Below are 17,500 nucleotides of genomic sequence, written 5' to 3'. Positions count from 1 at the left end.
GTGCTGATGTGTGTTATCGCATTGTGTACTGATGTGTGCTTATATGTGATCGGGATGGAAGGCAGGGAAATTGGGTGTGTATTTATGTGAGAGGATGAGTTAATGTGTTGCAGGAAATGAATGTTTGCCTTTCTTATAGTTCAGTCTGAATGACATATAGTTTTCCGTTATGATGTATATTATAATGAATGGTCAAGTTCTTAATGTGACTGTGCTTTATATGTTTAATGTTACATATACTGTAGACAAAAGACTCATTTGTTTGAATATATGGTCTATAAAGTTCCATCGTTCCTTACAGTGATAGCACATGATGTTTTCATGCCTGTTTTTCATGTTTATTTTCTTCTTTTGTTTGTAATCCCCCAAACCCGAGAAGGGGTGAAAGGAAATCTAAACTTGATTCTTGAATCTTGATCCCGCAGTACATATTCCGGGGGTGCCAACAGCAGCTTTAACCAAACAGTAGGGGATGGAGACAAGTGCTGGGAAACAAGCGGCCTCAGTAGGGACAATGTCTACAGAATTTTTGTGGTTTGTGACTGGTTTTCTGTTTGTTTGGGTTTTTCTTGGTTCAAGTCAAGTATACTTTACACAAGAAATTACATTGTGGCCTAGTTAAAAAAAAAGAAAGAAAAGATAATAATAAGCAGTTATCACATTTATCATTAAAAGGTATAAAGTTTTGTTTTGTGCTTTTGTGAGAGTGGTAAGACAAGAACAGACAAAGCTGTTGTTTTATAGAGAGTAGTAGGTGAATATGTTCAAACCTGATGGTGGGATGAAAGTTGTAACTCAAATAGTTTGCTGGCACATAAGTCCATAATCGGCTCCGCACTAGAGCTTAAGAGAAAGTGCTCTGAACTGAAGAGATGGCAAGCTGTCACAAGTGAATGTGTGGGACTGATGAAGAAGCTGGAGACGGAATCTCACCACAATAAACACAAAAACGCCACTGCCTTACCTTCAGGAAACAAAACAATGAATGGTGGCCATGTTTACAAGGACAGGAAGTGGAAAGCTTTAGACTGGTGCACTGTCTGCAAGTGCGAATTCTCCATCAGTCATAGTGGTTGTGATGATTGCTGTTGTCACATCAAATCAAAAAAGAAGAATGGTGTGTTCGTGCAATTTGCTGAAAATTTCAGTTTGTTCGAGACTTTAACTTGGTCTGTACATGACGGCAAGATTTTTGGGGGTAGGAATTAAGGTATTTTACTTCTTGAAAAATCACAGACGAACACATTGGTAGCTTATAATTTTTGAAAGATTTTACTTACAAGAGATAGGACTCACAGAGTGATAGCAAGAGAGGGTGTGAGTATTTTTGTATATGTGTCTCACACTCTTTTTTGTGTTTGTATCAAATAAAGTTTATGGTTTGTTTTAGAAATATGATGAAAGGCAAGGCCAGGATTAGCTCTTTTAAAAATCATTGTGAAAACTTTTATCTGTGTCATGGGAATGCTGGTTGATCAATCTTTTTTTTTTCTTTCTTTCTTTTCAGACGGTTTTCTTCTTGTTGCTGGGTGGCTTTGTGTTCTTTAATGTCCAGAAAACCAAGTATCTCCAGATTGCCACCACCTTGGCTCGTTGGCTGGGTAAGTATGAGTGGTGTGTGTGTGTGTGTGTGTGTGTGTGTGTGTGTGTGTGTTTATGTGTGTGTGTGTGTGTGTGTGTGTGTGTGTGTTTATGTGTGTGTGTGTGTGTGTGTGTGTTTATGTGTGTGTGTGTGTGTGTGTGTTTATGTGTGTGTGTGTGTGTGTGTGTGTGTGTGTGTGTGTGTGTGTGTGTGTTCCTGCATGCACTGACATGTGTAGGCATGCATGCGTGTGTGTACATTATGTGTATATATTTACATGCATGCATGTGTGTATTGTGTGTGTGTCTGTTCTGTCCTATGATTTGAATGACGTGTTTTGGGTATGCAGCTTGACTGTTACATTACTATTGGATAGCGGACATCGCTGTCTTGTAAGAACACCAAATGCCTTCCCGCAATGAAAACACAACTCCCAAAACAATCAGTTGACAGAAGAACAAAACTATGCAAACATATCACCATACAACTGATCATGTTTGAAGTGTGAAGAAAACAAAAGCAACACACAGAAGCTCACAAAAAAAAAGCATAAGAGAAAAAACTTAAGTGTCCTGAATCTATAACAGACATGTGTTTCAGCACTGGGGCTGATAATCTTAAGAGGAAAGAAAAATTCACAGTGTCCTAACTCCGTAATGAATGTGTGTACATTTCAGCATTTGGGCTGATGATTGTACTGGCCGTGATCCAGTTGGCGGAGGGCAAGGGTCAAGGTCACCCGCTGGTCGGGGACTTGAGCGGCGTGCCCAACCTGTTCGGCGTGTGCGTCTACTCCTTCATGTGCCATCACTCCCTCCCGTCCCTGGTCACGCCCATTCGCAACAAGTCCCGGCTGACCATGGTGCTGGGCGGAGACTACCTCCTCATCCTGGTCTTCTATGCCATCCTCAGCTTCACCGGAATCTTCACCTTCTCCAAGCTCAAGGACCTGTACACCCTCAACTTCCAGCCCAACGAGAGCGGGCGGCAGACTGTGACCCACGTCAAGGTGTTTGAGTACTTCCTGGCGCTGTTCCCCGTCTTCACCCTCAGCACCAACTTCCCCATCATCGCCATCACGCTACGCAACAACCTGCAGGCTCTGCTGAACCGCAACCGCTTCCCACGTTTCGTCAACCACCACCTCATCGTCCTCCTCACCATCATCCCCCCGGTCATTGTTGCCATCATCACCAACAAAGTGGACTTCCTGGTTGGGATAACCGGGTCGTATGCCGGCACAGGGATTCAGTACGTCATCCCTGCTGTTCTGGTGCTGATGGCGCGTCGACAGGTGGTTGACTTGCAGGCCAGGGTTGGGGGTGAGCAGCTTCACCGCTCCCCGTTCGCTCACAATGGGTGGGTGTACGTGGTGCTGGGCTGGGCAGCACTGTGTGTGACTTTTGTGACCGCCAATCACATCATTACTAGGAGCTGAGGGACTGTGTGTGATTTTTGTGACTGCCAATCACATCATTACTAGGAGCTGAGTGTTGGTCAGAAATTTTTTTTGTCTTTTCGGTATTTCTGAGCTTATATGCAAAGTTGTCTATCTCTGCCAATCGTATATTGTTTTTTTAATTTTTTATCTGTGTTGCTGAGTTTACATGCAAAGATGGCTGTATCTGTCAGCAACACTTTTTTTTCTGTATTGTTGAGCTTACATACAGATGTCTGTCAGTATCACCTTTTTTTCTGTATTTCTCAGCATACATGCAAAGATGTCTGTCTCTGTCAGTAACACCTTTTTCTGTATTTCTTAGCGTACATGTAAAGATGTTTGTCTCTGTCAGTAACACCTTTTTTCTGTATTGCTGAGCTTTTTGTACGCAAAGAGTTGGAAGGTGTTTTAAACGTTTCAGTTGTTTGCTTTGTAAGTGATCAGTGCCAATGATTATTTGTTGCTGGTAGAATCAAAACAAGATTGTAATTTTGCGCATGTTATGACCAACCAGATATGTGTTTGTGTGAATATTTCTTCTCATGTTTCATGCACTTACACACACACACACACACACACACACACACACACACACACACGCACACGCACACACACACACACATATCATCACTTACAAGAATCCAATGGATTTTTTTTTTTAATAGAAATTACGTTGAAATTTTTTGTTGAATTTTGATGTCTGTTTTACTGCTGTTCAGATTCCAAAATGAAGATTGTGGAAAGAAAAAAGTTACCATACTTTTCAGCCGACAAGGTGCTGCAGCGCATAAGGCGCGACCAAACTGACATTTTTTTTAACTGAAGAGGCCCTGTAGAGAGGGGGTGTCAGCCGGTGAGAAACATTACACAAGACTGTGCGAGATTACATCAGTTTATTTTATGTTTAGTTGTTTTTCTGTCTTTTCTTATTGGTATGTGTTGGTCTACCTTTTCTGAGCTAATTTTCAAGGACCAGATATTTAAAGTATTTGTGGCAGATTTGATTCTTCATCCTTTGTGCATTGTGTATGGTATTATGAAGCGGGAAACAAAAAATTGTTCACAAGTTTTAAGCAGGGTAGATATTGATGAACATGTTCCTTTTCATACAAAGTTCTTTTAGGATGTTTTACAGGTTGATCTCCTGGGATATGTGATTGCAGCATGAACATTCTTTGCCTCCTTTGTATGTTGTGGTGTCTAGGATACCTAGTTTTTTTTCCCCTCAGAATCGTTTTGATTGTTCGAAAAAAGGCTTTACTACAGAGGAGCTAATTCTTCATTGTTCCTCAAGTCAGGCATCTGCTTGGCAGATGTGGTGTAGCGTATATGGATTTGTCCGAACGCAATGACGCCTCCTTGAGCTACTGATACTGATACTGATACCTCAAATTCTTCATGGGGGAAGTTCTTGCATGTTTTTTGCTCTCTGGGTTAATTTTGTAATAAGTGAAAAGACATTTTGTGAACACCAAACCCTCTCATGCTTCGATGGTCTCACAGACCTACATTTGCTACAGAACCAAATAAATGTACAACGCTCTTGGTTCTTTCGCTGTGGATCTTGTTGACAAATGTTTCTGAATCATTGGTTTGTAGTAATTGCTTTTATTACATCTTCTTTTTTATGCCTGCATCTTTTTCTATCATTTTTGACTCACTTGTGTAAAGAAAGTGAGTTTATATTTTAACCCAGTGTTAGGTTGTGTGTGTGTGTGTGTGTGTGTGTGTGTGTGTGTGTGTGTGTGTGTGTGTGGTAAACTTGAACATTGCCATTTTCTCTGGAAATACTTTGTCTGCCAATACCAAAATTGGCTTAAACATAGTATGAAAAAAAAACTTCACAGTCATACCAGTTGTAAGTCACCCGTGTTTCTTGTTCACAATCAAAAGGAAAGAAACACAAATTCTGGACAGAACACTTACAGTGATACTAACTACACCATCGATGTGTTTACTACATATAAATATTCTAAAGTGGACACTGAATTAACTGGAATGAATACAAAAGAAAAATTGAATCGATCGTTTCTTTCAGCCCCTTGTGGACTGGTTTGTGCAGATCTAAAGATCTACAATGTGTTGCGATGTGCTTGAAGGAGATGGCAACGTCCCCTTTACCGCCGAAATAAAAGAATAATCGAGATATAGTAAAACACACAAAAAACATGATTTAAATGGCGTTATTACATCCACTACAATCACATCTATTTATTGCACAAAGAAGAAAACGTCAACATTGCTCTAAGTTTTTAAATTTAGTCAGCCGAGGGGATTAGTCTGCTTGCATCGGAACTGAACATGTGTGGCTCGATCCTGCTCGCATGCCTTTTTTTTTCCTCCCAAATTTATTTTATATATCATATTTGATACACAGAACTTTTCAACGATTTTTTAAATCTCTTTTTTTTTCTCCTCATGATTCCTTTACTGGATAAAGTGTGAAGCACAAGTGAGTCTTGAAGGGCTTTGCCTCTTGCGTAATCTGTGTTGTGTGAGACTGAATCCTGAAACAGTTGACTCAAGAGAAAGACAGATACTCGAGAGAAACACAGGTAAGATCAGTTTTGGGGTTCAGTCTTTGTTAGCGTTATTGGTCTCTTTCTTTTCATGGTGATGCTTAATGGTTGTGGTTTTAGACCTCCTTCCAGGATTAGCTGTCTGTCCAGTCGGACATTTGTATTTGTATTTGTATTTGTATTTCTTTTTATCACAACAGATTTCTCTGTGTGAAATTCGGGCTGCTCTCCCCAGGGAGAGCGCGTCGCTACACTACAGCGCCACCCATTTTTTTTGTATTTTTTCCTGCATGCAGTTTTATTTGTTTTTCCTATCGATGTGGATTTTTCTACAGAATTTTGCCAGGAACAACCCTTTTGTTGCCATGGGTTCTTTAACGTGCGCTAAGTGCATGCTGCACACAGGACCTCGGTTTATCGTCTCATCCGAATGACTAGCGTCCAGACCACCACTCAAGGTCTAGTGGAGGGGGAGAAAATATCGGCGGCTGAACTGTGATTCGAACCAGTGCGCTCAGATTCTCTCGTTTCCTAGGCGGATGCGTTACCTCTAGGCCATCACTCCACAGTTTGATTAGAAATCCATCATGTTCTTATGTCTTTCTTTCCTGTTTATACCTTATAAAAACATATTTCGTTCCAAAACAGTGCAATCATAACCGGCACCATATGCTTTCCGTTTGTCCGGAATATTTTGAAAAATTCAGGAAGAGGAGGAAGAGATGAAGAGAGAGAGAGAGAGAGAGAGAGAGAGAGAGAGAATTGATCATATATGAGGCTGGTTGATAAATTATTTAACTAACAACAACAGCATTAAAATGGAGAAAATGAAAATGAGTTGCATTAAAAAAAAAAGTTATTCCAATGCCACAGGTTTGACATCTGAATCAGCTCTGTGTTTTGGCTGAAGATGAAGACAGTGTACTTATGTTCTTTCCCCTCATAAACCAATGTTTAATCATGGCTTTACTCATAAACTGCTGTTCAGTCTTGTCTGCTGCAATCAGATCTGTTGACTGACTTTGGGATGCAAGGCATGATTGCATCAGTGATATTAGCAGTGTTCAGTATTAACTCTCTCCATACGAACGGCGAAAGAGACGATGTTAACAGCGTTTCACCCCAGTTACCATCATCAAAATATTGCAGGCGGAAGGCTCTTATACTGAAGAGGTGAATGTTGACAAAGAATACCACAATTCTGACGATGGAAGCTAAAGGCTGGGTCATTCAGACACCCACTGGACATCCGAAGGGTCTGTGTAGAGGAGAAGAGAGGACTGGCCGTAGTGAGTGAGTTAAGAATTTTCCTAAGTCTATGAAGTTGACATTGAGTTAAAAATGCTCTTGGCATGAATCAGACTAAGTGTTGCCAAGATCGGTCAAGCAACTCAGCCAAGGAGCTTTTCTTTGTGGTGAGTTATTTTTAGACCTCCCAGCTGACATGAATGGCACATTAGTGAAGAACTGACTGACACTGACTCTGACACTGGCTGCCCAGTTCAGTAGTTGGGTGATATTTTTGATAACTCTCACCCAGACTCTGTGTTGATTTGAATTGATCAGACTGTGTTGATTTGAATTGATCAGACTATATCTGTGTTGATTTAAAAAAAAAAAAAAAGGTTTAAAAGACCCATTAATATTTTGGTACAGCTGTAAAACGGTCAGTATCTGTTCTTTTTTTTTTTTTTTTTTTCTTTTGTTGGTTCATTTCCTTGTTTGTTTTGTTGTTTTGTTTTCCCCCCACTTCCTTGGCATAGTGGGTCACAAAACAGAAACATTTTGTGTAGAAAATGGGTCATTCAGAAGGGAGATAATACACCCAAGAGAGGTCACTAGCCACTGTCACTTTCGATGTTTCTTTCACATGGGCAGGGTGGATGATTGCTCAGGACAAGAATCGGGCCCCTGTCAGAGTTTGCACCAGTGGGTCAGTATGGTATGTGCAGTTAACTGTGATTTTAGGGGTGAACAAAAAAAAAGGGGGGAGTAAGGGCCGGTTTTTTTGGTTTGTTTGTTATTTTTTTGTTATTTTATTTAATTAATTAATTAATTTAAAAAAAGAAATTTTTAAAATATATATTTTAAACTTTTATTTATTTATTTATGTATTTATTTATTTATTTACTTTTTTGTTATTTTATTTATTTATTTTATTTTATTTTTTATTATTTATTTATTTATTTTTTATTTCTTATTTATTTTTTATTATTGTATTTATTTATTTATTATTATGATTATTTTAAAAAATTTAATTAATTAATTAATTAATTAATTGATTATTTTATTTTATTTATTTATTTTTTTTCTCGAGGCCTGACAAAGCGCGTTGGGTTATGCTGCTGGTCAGGCATCTGCTTATAGATGTAGTGTAGCGTATATGGATTTGACCGAATGCAGTGACACCACCTTAAGCGACTGATACTGATACTGATTGTACGAAGACCTTTGTGTATTTGTTTTTGATGATGAACAAACATATATTCTGTTACCGTTCCTTTCATTGCCCGTGAACATCTGGTGTTTGCTTTTGTTAAGGAACATGTATTCTGTGGGGTGTTTTTTTTTTTGTGTGTTTTTTTTGTGTTTTTTTAAAATGGAACATGTATACTGTGTTTTTGATAAGGAACATGAATACTTTGTCTTTGATTAGGAATGTGTATACTGTGTTTTTGATATGGAACATGATTGTATTCTGTGACCGATTCATATATTGCCCATGAATACCTCAAGACTCAAGACTGGTATATCGTCTGCACAAAGGTTCAGAAATTCACCGTTCAGAATGTGAACATGAAAAAAGAATAAAAAGAAGACATATCCTGACATTCCAAGCATGCCAGTACAAGAGTAAAAAAAAAGTTGCAGGGTAAAAAAAACTGTCTCTGGATATTATTTGATTCAATTTTATTGAATTTTATTATTTGATTGTTAATTTTACTTTATTTTATTTTATTTTATTTATTTTGTATTACTATTTATTTTTATTTTTATTTTATTTTATTTTTTAAATTTTTTTCTCAAGGCCTGACAAAGTGCGTTGGGTTACGCTGCTGGTCAGGCATCTGCTTGGCAGATGTGGCGTAGCGTATATGGATTTGACCGAACGCAGTGATGCCTCCTTGAGCTACTGATGCTGACATGATCATGTAAAGTGCATGGCTTCACTGCCCAGAGTTAACACAGCAGGAATTGAGTTATACTTCCATCATTTCTTGTTTCTTGCTCAGATTGTGTGTGTGAGTATGTGTGTAGATAATGTACAAGCATACTGTATTTACCCTTCCCAATGCATTTTTTGAATAATTGTGAGTGTATGCATGTGTGTTCATATATATGTGTTTGTTCATGTGCATGTGTTTTTATATATATATATATATATATATATATATATATATATATATATAGAGAGAGAGAGAGAGAGAGAGAGAGAGAGAGAGAGAGTTTTTTAGTTTTATGTCTTTCCGCAATAAGTGATATCAGACAGAATGTGTGTTTGTGTTTAGGTATATGTGAATTGTATGAGCCATGTGTTTTTTTTGGTTTTTTTATCTACCCTTCCACTTCACTTTGAAGTGCGGTCTGGGCGTTAGTCTTTCAAATGAGATGATAAATCCAGGTCCTTTATGCAGTTCTTACAGCGCATAAATGAACCTGTGGCAACACAAGAGTAGAACATAATGGACAAAACAGAGCAGAATCAAACAAAAAAAGTTGACATGTACTTGAGCCTTAACTTCTTACAGAGATGTATGCTGTGATGAGAAAGGTTCAGTATTGATGTCGATGATGATGATGGTTGTTGTTGTTTTTGCTACTTTTGTATGCTTCTGTCAGTGTGCATATGTAGTGTATGAGACACTCTCGAGAGTCATGACTGAAGTCTGTTCTGGTTTTCTCAACCACAGTCAGTTATCGGTTTGTCCTCTTGTTCCAGAGGGATTTCACTACACTCCCCCCTCCCCCCCCCCCCACAACTTGTAAGTGCATTTGTATTGTGTTGTGTTGTGTTGTAATTATTGTATTACTTTTTGTCACAACAGATTTCTGTGTGTGAAATTCAGGCCACACTTCCCATGAAGAGAGTTTTGCCACAGTGCAGTGCAACCCACATTTTTGTGTGTGTGTGTGCGTGTGTGTGTGTGTGTGTGTGTGTGTGTTTTTCTTTCTGTCTGCGAATGTATTTGTGTTACGATCAAGGTGGATTCTTCGACTGAATTTTGCCAGGAACAACCTTTTTGTTGCTGTTGATTGTTTTACATGTGTACTAAGTGAATACTGCAGATTGTATCTTGGTTTATCATCTGATCCGAAAGACTGAGAGTGTTTATTCTCTTCATCGGCTATGCGCTCCAACACGTCAGATCTTGTGCAAGAGAGTGCATGCGTTTCCTCCTCCGTTGTGTGGTTGAAGTGTGGACACATACCCACATCTGAGTTTCACAGTGAAAAACCAGTGTTAGGCAGATCAAGATCAGGATGTGTATCAGTATTAACCAGATTTGTGATTGAGTGGAAATTTTTCATTTGCAGGTAGTAATGTTGTCACAGATTAATCAGAAATTCTTTCACTTGTAAAGGTAGAAATATTGTCAGTTGACTATGTCCCAACTTTGTAGTTGACCTGCGACATGCATGGTGGCATAAACTGGTTGCTATGAGAGTGATTTCGTGTGAGATAAGTGCTCATCAGGTGTGCTTCTGATGTGACTCATGTGAGCTGAATGCTCAGCGTCTGGTTTAGCAGTCCTCTGAAACTGCTCAGCAACTACCTCTTTGGTGATCAAATTCATTGTCCTTATTTGTTTTGTTTTTTATTTGCTTTAAAAAATAGTAATATTATTCTACATTGATTTCGGTTGTACTCAGATCACTGTAGTCTTTGATAACAACTGAGGAGTACTTTTTAGTTCCAGTCGTAGCAAGATAATATACAGATCACTGAAGATATGAAAATATCACATGCACCATTTCGTTTACTACAACACTGTTCAATTCTGTTCACGTGTTTTCCCCACTTTTTAAAGTTTTTTTTCTTGGGGTGGTGATGTTAGTACATTCTTGATGTATGATGCTTGATATGTCTGGGGTTTTTTTCTGTTGTCTGTTGACTGCTTACATTTCGGAAGTGATTTTCTTTAATAACTATTTTTGATGAAAGAAAAAAGAACAAAAAACATGTACTTCGTCCCCCCCAAAACCGCTCGTTTAGATCCTAGAAACCAAGAAATTAAAGACCAGTGTTTACAATATGTTTGTGTTTGTTTACTTGGTTGGCTTATGATGTGCTGTTCTGTTCAGTTTTGGTTGGTTTACAATGCGTATTTACAGTTGTTTGTTTGTGTGTGTGTGTGTGTGTGTGTGTGTGTGTGTGTGTGTGTGTGTGTGTGTGTGTGTGTGTGTGTGTGTGTGTGTGTGTGTGTGTGTGTGTGTGTGTGTGTGTGTGTTTCATGGGTTTCTTTTTACATCCAATCCACTGGGGAAAACAAACAAAACAACAAAACAGCTTCAGATGAAGAGAAGCGAGGCAAGACCTTCGTGGCTCACATGTGACACCATGAAGCAGTTGGATATTTCGTGCAAGAGAACAAGTGAACATGGCCTTTCTGCCATGGACATGACCGTTCCCTCACCTGGAATTTCCCATGGATCCATAAAAGCTCACACCCTCACCCCACCCCTCATCCTGTCTTTATTGATCTCAACTTCGGAGCTAATGCGTCGTTAATCCCCCAAGCCCCCGACCCCATTCACCCTTTTCTCTGCCTCTATGGGACCACAGAGCTATTAGGAAATGAAAGAAGACGGCGCCTTTCAAACAATTTCAGCTTCGTGCGTTGACAGTTTCCAGCAACACCCAATATAGACGGTTTTCAACCGGATGGATGAAGGGAAGTAAAGGGAGTTGACAGTTTTAATCCCATCTGCTCCGAAATGCCAACATCTCCAGTCCCACAGCTTCTTGTCAATGCCAGAATCCAAGGCAGGGGAACGCGTCGTATAGAGGCTGGTGGTGGTGGTGAAGAGAAAGGGACGAAGATGAAGCTTATATTGCCCCTCTTTGAAGAAACAGCTTGACAAGTCACGGAGATAACACTTGTCATTCAAATGGGTCACTTTTGCAGCCCAACGCGTGTGTGCGAGGGTAGAGGAGTGGTTAAGTGGGTGAGGGGTGAGGAGGGGCCGTGGGGAGTGGGGTGGGGCAGAGGGATATTGTGTTGGTGACCATGGTGACACAGGTGAGTCAGGAAGGAGATGAAGTGGGGCAAGGAGTGGGACAGATACCTGACATCCATGCTTCCCTCAGGGCCACATGGTCAGGGGCGGGGTGGGAGGGGGTTGATAGGGATGGGCAGGCCGTTGTGCAAACACCCGGGGTAGAGAGTGAGAGAGAGAGAGAGAGAGAGAGTGCGAGGCCGCGCAAAGAGCAAGGATGCTCCCTTTATCTGTGACTGTCTGTTTACTCAGAACTGCCAGGATTCACAGCGACAGAAGGTTCGGCTCTGTGTCGCACGTGCGCCCAGTGATTCCATCCATTTGCTGTTCCATATCCCTAGAGTGGACGAGCAGTCCTACCTTCAGGCCCCTATCTTTTCATTTCGGCGTTAAGAGAAGGGGATTTGGAGATAACAACTGGGTGGGTACGTGTGGGGCTACACGGCGTGTGGAATGGGGTTTACAAGGGCTAAACTTTTCAAGCGTCCATCAATAGCTTGACGGAATAAGACATGTCCAGTAACATGAAGCAAGATCAGTCCAGACTGAACAAGAAAAGATTTATGTTCATCACTCACTCACTCACTCAGTCATTCAATAAATCACTCTCACTCACTCACCTAACCCATCAATAAATCACGGACTCACTGAAACAATAAATCAAACAATCACTTGTATGTCCGAAACACAGTGTACAGAAGTCTCCATTTTCAAAAATTGACATTCGCGACTGACGTAAAACTCAGTGAAACCTCCTTTCCCTTCTACCCCTTCCCCCATTTTTTAAGCAGATGTAGTGTGGCACAGCGTATGTGGACCAGTCCGCACGTGCGACGCCTAGTGCTTGAACGTAACACTGAATTGGATCCTCAGCAACTTTTTTTATTTTATTTTATTTTTTAAAAATTTAATTGAGCAAAATGGATGTCATCGAGTTGATTGATCCCAGACGTTCCTCTGAGCCCACAACACAGTTATTCAACTTCAAGGCAGTGAAGAAGTTGGCCACAGTCCAAAACATCCCCGTCACAGTGATGATGTCTTTAGGGTTCGAACCCGCGTTACCCCCGAAAACGGAGTATGGCTGCCTACATGGCGGGGTAAAAACGGTCATGCACGTAAAAGCCTACTCGTGTACATACGAGTGAACGTAAGAGTTGCAGCCCACGAACGAATAATAATAAGAAGAAGAACCCGCGTTTTTCTAGCAAGATGATTCTGACCACTTAGCCACGGTGGCTGGTTCTTTTTCACTTCTTCATGGTACGAAATAAAAAAAAGAGCCAAAAACAAAAATAAAGCTGGAAAACAAATGAAGCCGTGAGATCGCAATGATAGCCCTGTGAGAACAATGCAATCAACACCAGACACACAATGCCTAAGTAACACAAAGTCTGTGAGTTTTCTACCTATTCTGGGCATAATTTCCGTTTCTTCTTCTTTCTTGTCTCTTTGTCGGTTTACGTGTACAGTCGTTTTTATTTCGTCATTTATGGGATAGTAGTCATACACCGCTTTCAGTGGTGGGCATCGATATGTTTGTTCGTGTTTCCATAACCACCGAACACTGACAATGGATTGCGCGGGGATTATGTTCATAGTGATATCAGAAAACAGTTATCGAAACGTATACCTGACACATTGTTTCTATGGTATTTTAATTTTTTGCATCTTACTGAACACACAGCTAGGTTATCAATCGCCTTTGTTTGATTGTTGAGCGCAATGATCCTGAGCTAATGTTAAATTTCCACTTCTGTAAAAAAAAAAAATTGTCTTAAAGTATTCACATGCATCCGTTGTTTGTTCACCTTTTCTGTTCAACGAAAAAACCTGAAAAACCCCCAAACAACCCAAAACACACACACACACACACACACACACACACACACATATATATATATAATGACCATTACACGAGCACAGCTCTCGGAATGTTCTTCACTTCCACTAAGCACAAATAATGAAGAATGTGTGTGTTTGTGTGTGTGTGTGTGTTTGTGTGTGTGTGTGAGAGAGAGAGAGAGAGAGCTGACAGTATCGGCAGAATTGTCTTGAATTCAAAATTGTGTCCTCGAAGGAGTAAAGTTACAATACACAATTTATTTTATAACTTTTGATTTTATATATTAATGTTTGACGTTCCTTTCCTCATTCAGGCCAGGAAGAACCGATAGACTTCTTTCTTTTTCGTTTCTTTTTTATTTTATTTTATTTTTTTATATATTAAAGTTGACCGTTGGTGAATCGGATGAGTGAAAGAATTCTGGAGAAAGAAGAGAGAAAGTAATTTACTTATGAACAGGAAAACGAACACTGATAGATCACAGCATATAACGCCTCGAACCTAGGGTCTTCCACACACACACACACACACACACATTCTTCATTATTTGTGCTTAGTGGAAGTGAAGAACTTTCCGAGAGCTGTACTCGTGTAATGGTTATTAAGACTGTCAGTGAACTGAACATTTATCAGCTGACTATAGACGGCCTTTCCATCGATCACATACCTTTTCCAAGAAGAACGCCGTGTCAACGCGGAAGTCATTGGCTTAAAAAATGGAACCAGCAGGCAATCAGGGCACGTGTTCTATATATATATATATATATATATATATATATATATATATATATATATATATATATGTGTGTGTGTGTGTGTGTGTGTGTGTGTGTATGGAGAGAGAGAGAGAGAGAGAGAGAGAGAGAGAATGTAAGAATGACTTTATTCAGTTGTTTTGTTGTAAGGCTTACTAAGTCACAATTCAGGGAGTAATGCTGTTTCAAGAGACAGCAACTTCCAGAAAAACAAACAAACAAACACACACACACACACACACACACACACACACACACACACACACACAAACAACAAAACAACAACCGGCAAGTGAGCTGGCCAGCCGTCACTGAGTTAATCTATGCCCAGAGAAGGTGCATGGTGGTTTGGGGAAGGAGTCCTCCAACCTGTACAGCCCACACACAGTCACCCACCCACCCACCTACCCACACACCCCACCACACCGCACCGTGCAGCACGTTCAGGCATGATGATGATGATGACGCCTGAGTCTATGAACAGGAAGATGAGCACTGATAAGTCACAACACATAACAGGTCTTCTGCAGATGAACTAACAACAACAACAACACACACACAAACACACACACACACAACAGCAACAACAAGACAAAATAAAAACAAAAAATAACCCCCCCACCGCCCCCCCCCCCCCCCCCCACACACACACACATTCTTAATTTTGTACTTTCACCTGGCTTAGGTCAGTGGAAGTGCAAAACATTTCGAGAGCTGTACTCGTAGGACTGTCAGTGAAAATTTATCAGCTGACCATATACGGCCTTTCCATCGATCACCGTAGACCTTTTCCAAGAAGAATGCCGTGTCAACGCGGAAGTCATTAGCTGAAAAACAGAACTAGGAGACAGTCAGGGCACGTTATGTCCGTGATTTTGGTCTGACTCACCTATCCCAGTTTCGCCTATATACCCCATGATCATGACCTCGCCCTCAGTAATAGTCTCTTTGTCCAGTTTCCACTTACCGACGTACCCATTTCACCAATGCGGCCTCTCTCTCTCTCTCTCTAACACCTTAGCCTGTACTGCAAACAAGCACACACGAACACACACACACACACACACACACACAAACACACAGACAGACGCACACAGAGACACACAAACATACAGACAGACGCACACAGAGACACACAAACACACAGACAGACACACACAGAGACACACACACACACACACACACACACACAGGATCACGTCAATCTTAACCCATCTCCACACACGTTTCAGCCTCTCCCTTCCGGCCCGTCGTTATCAGACACGAGTGAGGTCACTTCCGGCCAGAACAGGAACTCCACGGTCCTAGAAAGCTGCTGTCTCTTTTTGGTTGAAGATGCAACTGCGGGCGACAAACACTGCATGTTGCCAGGAGACTCGTCAGGTCAGGCTGTGAGAGTTCTCCCATCACTACAGAGTGTGCGAAAGAACACTTCACATTGTCTCAGTCCACGGCAAGGTCGGGAAGAGGGAAAAACAGGACTGTTCAATGCACTTTCGTCCATTATGAGGAGAGATTTTCCATGTTTGCTCATTACCAAAGTGAAAAAAAAAGAAGGAAAAAAAGAAAGAAAAAAAAAAGAAACAGTTTTGATGTTTTACCAAAATGAAGCACACACAGACACACACACACACACACACACACACACACACAAACACACACACACACCGGAAAGTTTTGCCAGATTCTCATCGAAGTGGTAAAAAAACAAAAGAGCATATTTTGATTTTTGATTGCGGGTGGGTCAAGTGGAAGGACTAATGTGTTTGATCACATGACTGTTGTCCGTGGTTTACAGGTGTTAGTGTTTTTGCCAGATGTTTTTCTTTGGGGAGGGGGGGCTAGGTGGGTGGGGGTGGGGAGGAAGGGAGGTTGGGGGGTGGGGGGTAATAGATTCAGTTCAGTTTCAACGTTTATCCATTTTAGACTTTTCAGCTGTTGGTGTTGTGTGTTGGTGGTGAGGGGAGGAGGGGGGGAGGGGGGGGGAGGAGAAGAAGAAGAAGAAGAAAAAACAAGAGAGTCAAGGACTTCAAGACTCACTTGTGATACACTTAAAAATAATTAAAAAATCTAATCGTTAAAATGTGTTCTGTATTTGTTATTATAAAGTTTCGCGTTTAAAAAAAGAAAAAAAAAAGAGTCCTAACCAGATTCGAACACCCCGTGTTCGGGTGAGAAAAAACTACCTTATCCATTACACTATCGTGGCTCCTTAACAGACATTCTAAAATTTAACATTTGAACATACTTTTTTAAAGGGTGATAAATCAGTTGCGGTATTCACAGTGAGAACGCTGTTTAAATCATATTTTTCTGGTGTATCTCGGGCATTCAAAAAATTTTTAAGGGCAATAAAAAATTCTTTTTAATGGCTATCGCCGCAATCACACTGCAACATTTAGCCGTTTTCACTAGATCTAGATAGATGTACAAGTTTAGTTACACCCGCCGGGAATGTAGTACGACACGGTCGATTCAATTTCTCTTTTATGTTCATTCTAGTTTTATAGTTTTAAAGTTGATATGAAAATTTAGTATTTTGTTAAACTAATAACATGTACAGCCAAGTGCAAGTACTTCTAAACGTCGTAAGAAGTGAAAAGGACTTAATTTTGAGCAAAGTCAAGACTGGAGAGTTTTTCGTTTCATCGTGATCAGTTCAGGGGTATTAACTCGCATGGTTTACAATTTTTAACTGTGAATTCCGACTGATTCTGTGGATATTTTTATGGCAGTTTGAGGCATAATCCAGTAAGTGATTAGGCGTTCACAAATCTTTCTCTGAATAAATATTTAATGGTCTCCTTCTCCAACTTTCCATCACATGTTATCGTGTATTGTCCATTGAATATAGGATTGAACGGGCAGGTCAACAACTTGAAACAAAATGGCGTCGTTCGCGTTCGCAAAGAATATGAGCACGCACTTTGAATGTGTATAAATATGTGTACGCAATTGATTTTTGCCCTTGACCTTCAGGGCTCAGCCAACAGATCTGTAAAGTCCACTCGTCGTATTGATTTTAGTATTTTCAGAAAAAGACCACTTAGGCGAATGAACATAGTGAAAGCCCTTTACACTGAGAGTAAAACATACAAACTTTTTATGTATTGAGTATAATTTCAGAATGTAATGTTT

At 40.3% G+C, this 17,500-nt stretch overlaps 1 protein-coding gene across 1 annotated transcript in view; it reads left to right on the top strand.

Annotated features, from left to right (window-relative positions):
- The window catches only part of LOC143280201 (transmembrane protein 104-like), a 23,244-nt gene extending 15,711 nt beyond the window's left edge, over positions 1-7,533 (top strand). Inside the window, exons 8-10 of the mRNA XM_076584820.1 lie at positions 426-534; positions 1,508-1,601; positions 2,260-7,533. Of these exons, the coding sequence (XP_076440935.1) occupies positions 426-534; positions 1,508-1,601; positions 2,260-3,020 (964 nt within the window). The 3' untranslated portion in view covers positions 3,021-7,533. The remainder of the gene's footprint in view (positions 1-425; positions 535-1,507; positions 1,602-2,259) is intronic.
- Positions 7,534-17,500: the final 9,967 nt, after the last annotated feature.

This window comes from Babylonia areolata, chromosome 1 (genome assembly GCF_041734735.1).
Source record: "Babylonia areolata isolate BAREFJ2019XMU chromosome 1, ASM4173473v1, whole genome shotgun sequence".
Classification (NCBI taxonomy): Eukaryota; Metazoa; Mollusca; class Gastropoda; order Neogastropoda; family Buccinidae; genus Babylonia; species Babylonia areolata.
Note: the sequence above shows the minus strand (reverse complement) of the source record. Positions and strands in the feature narration are given on the sequence as shown.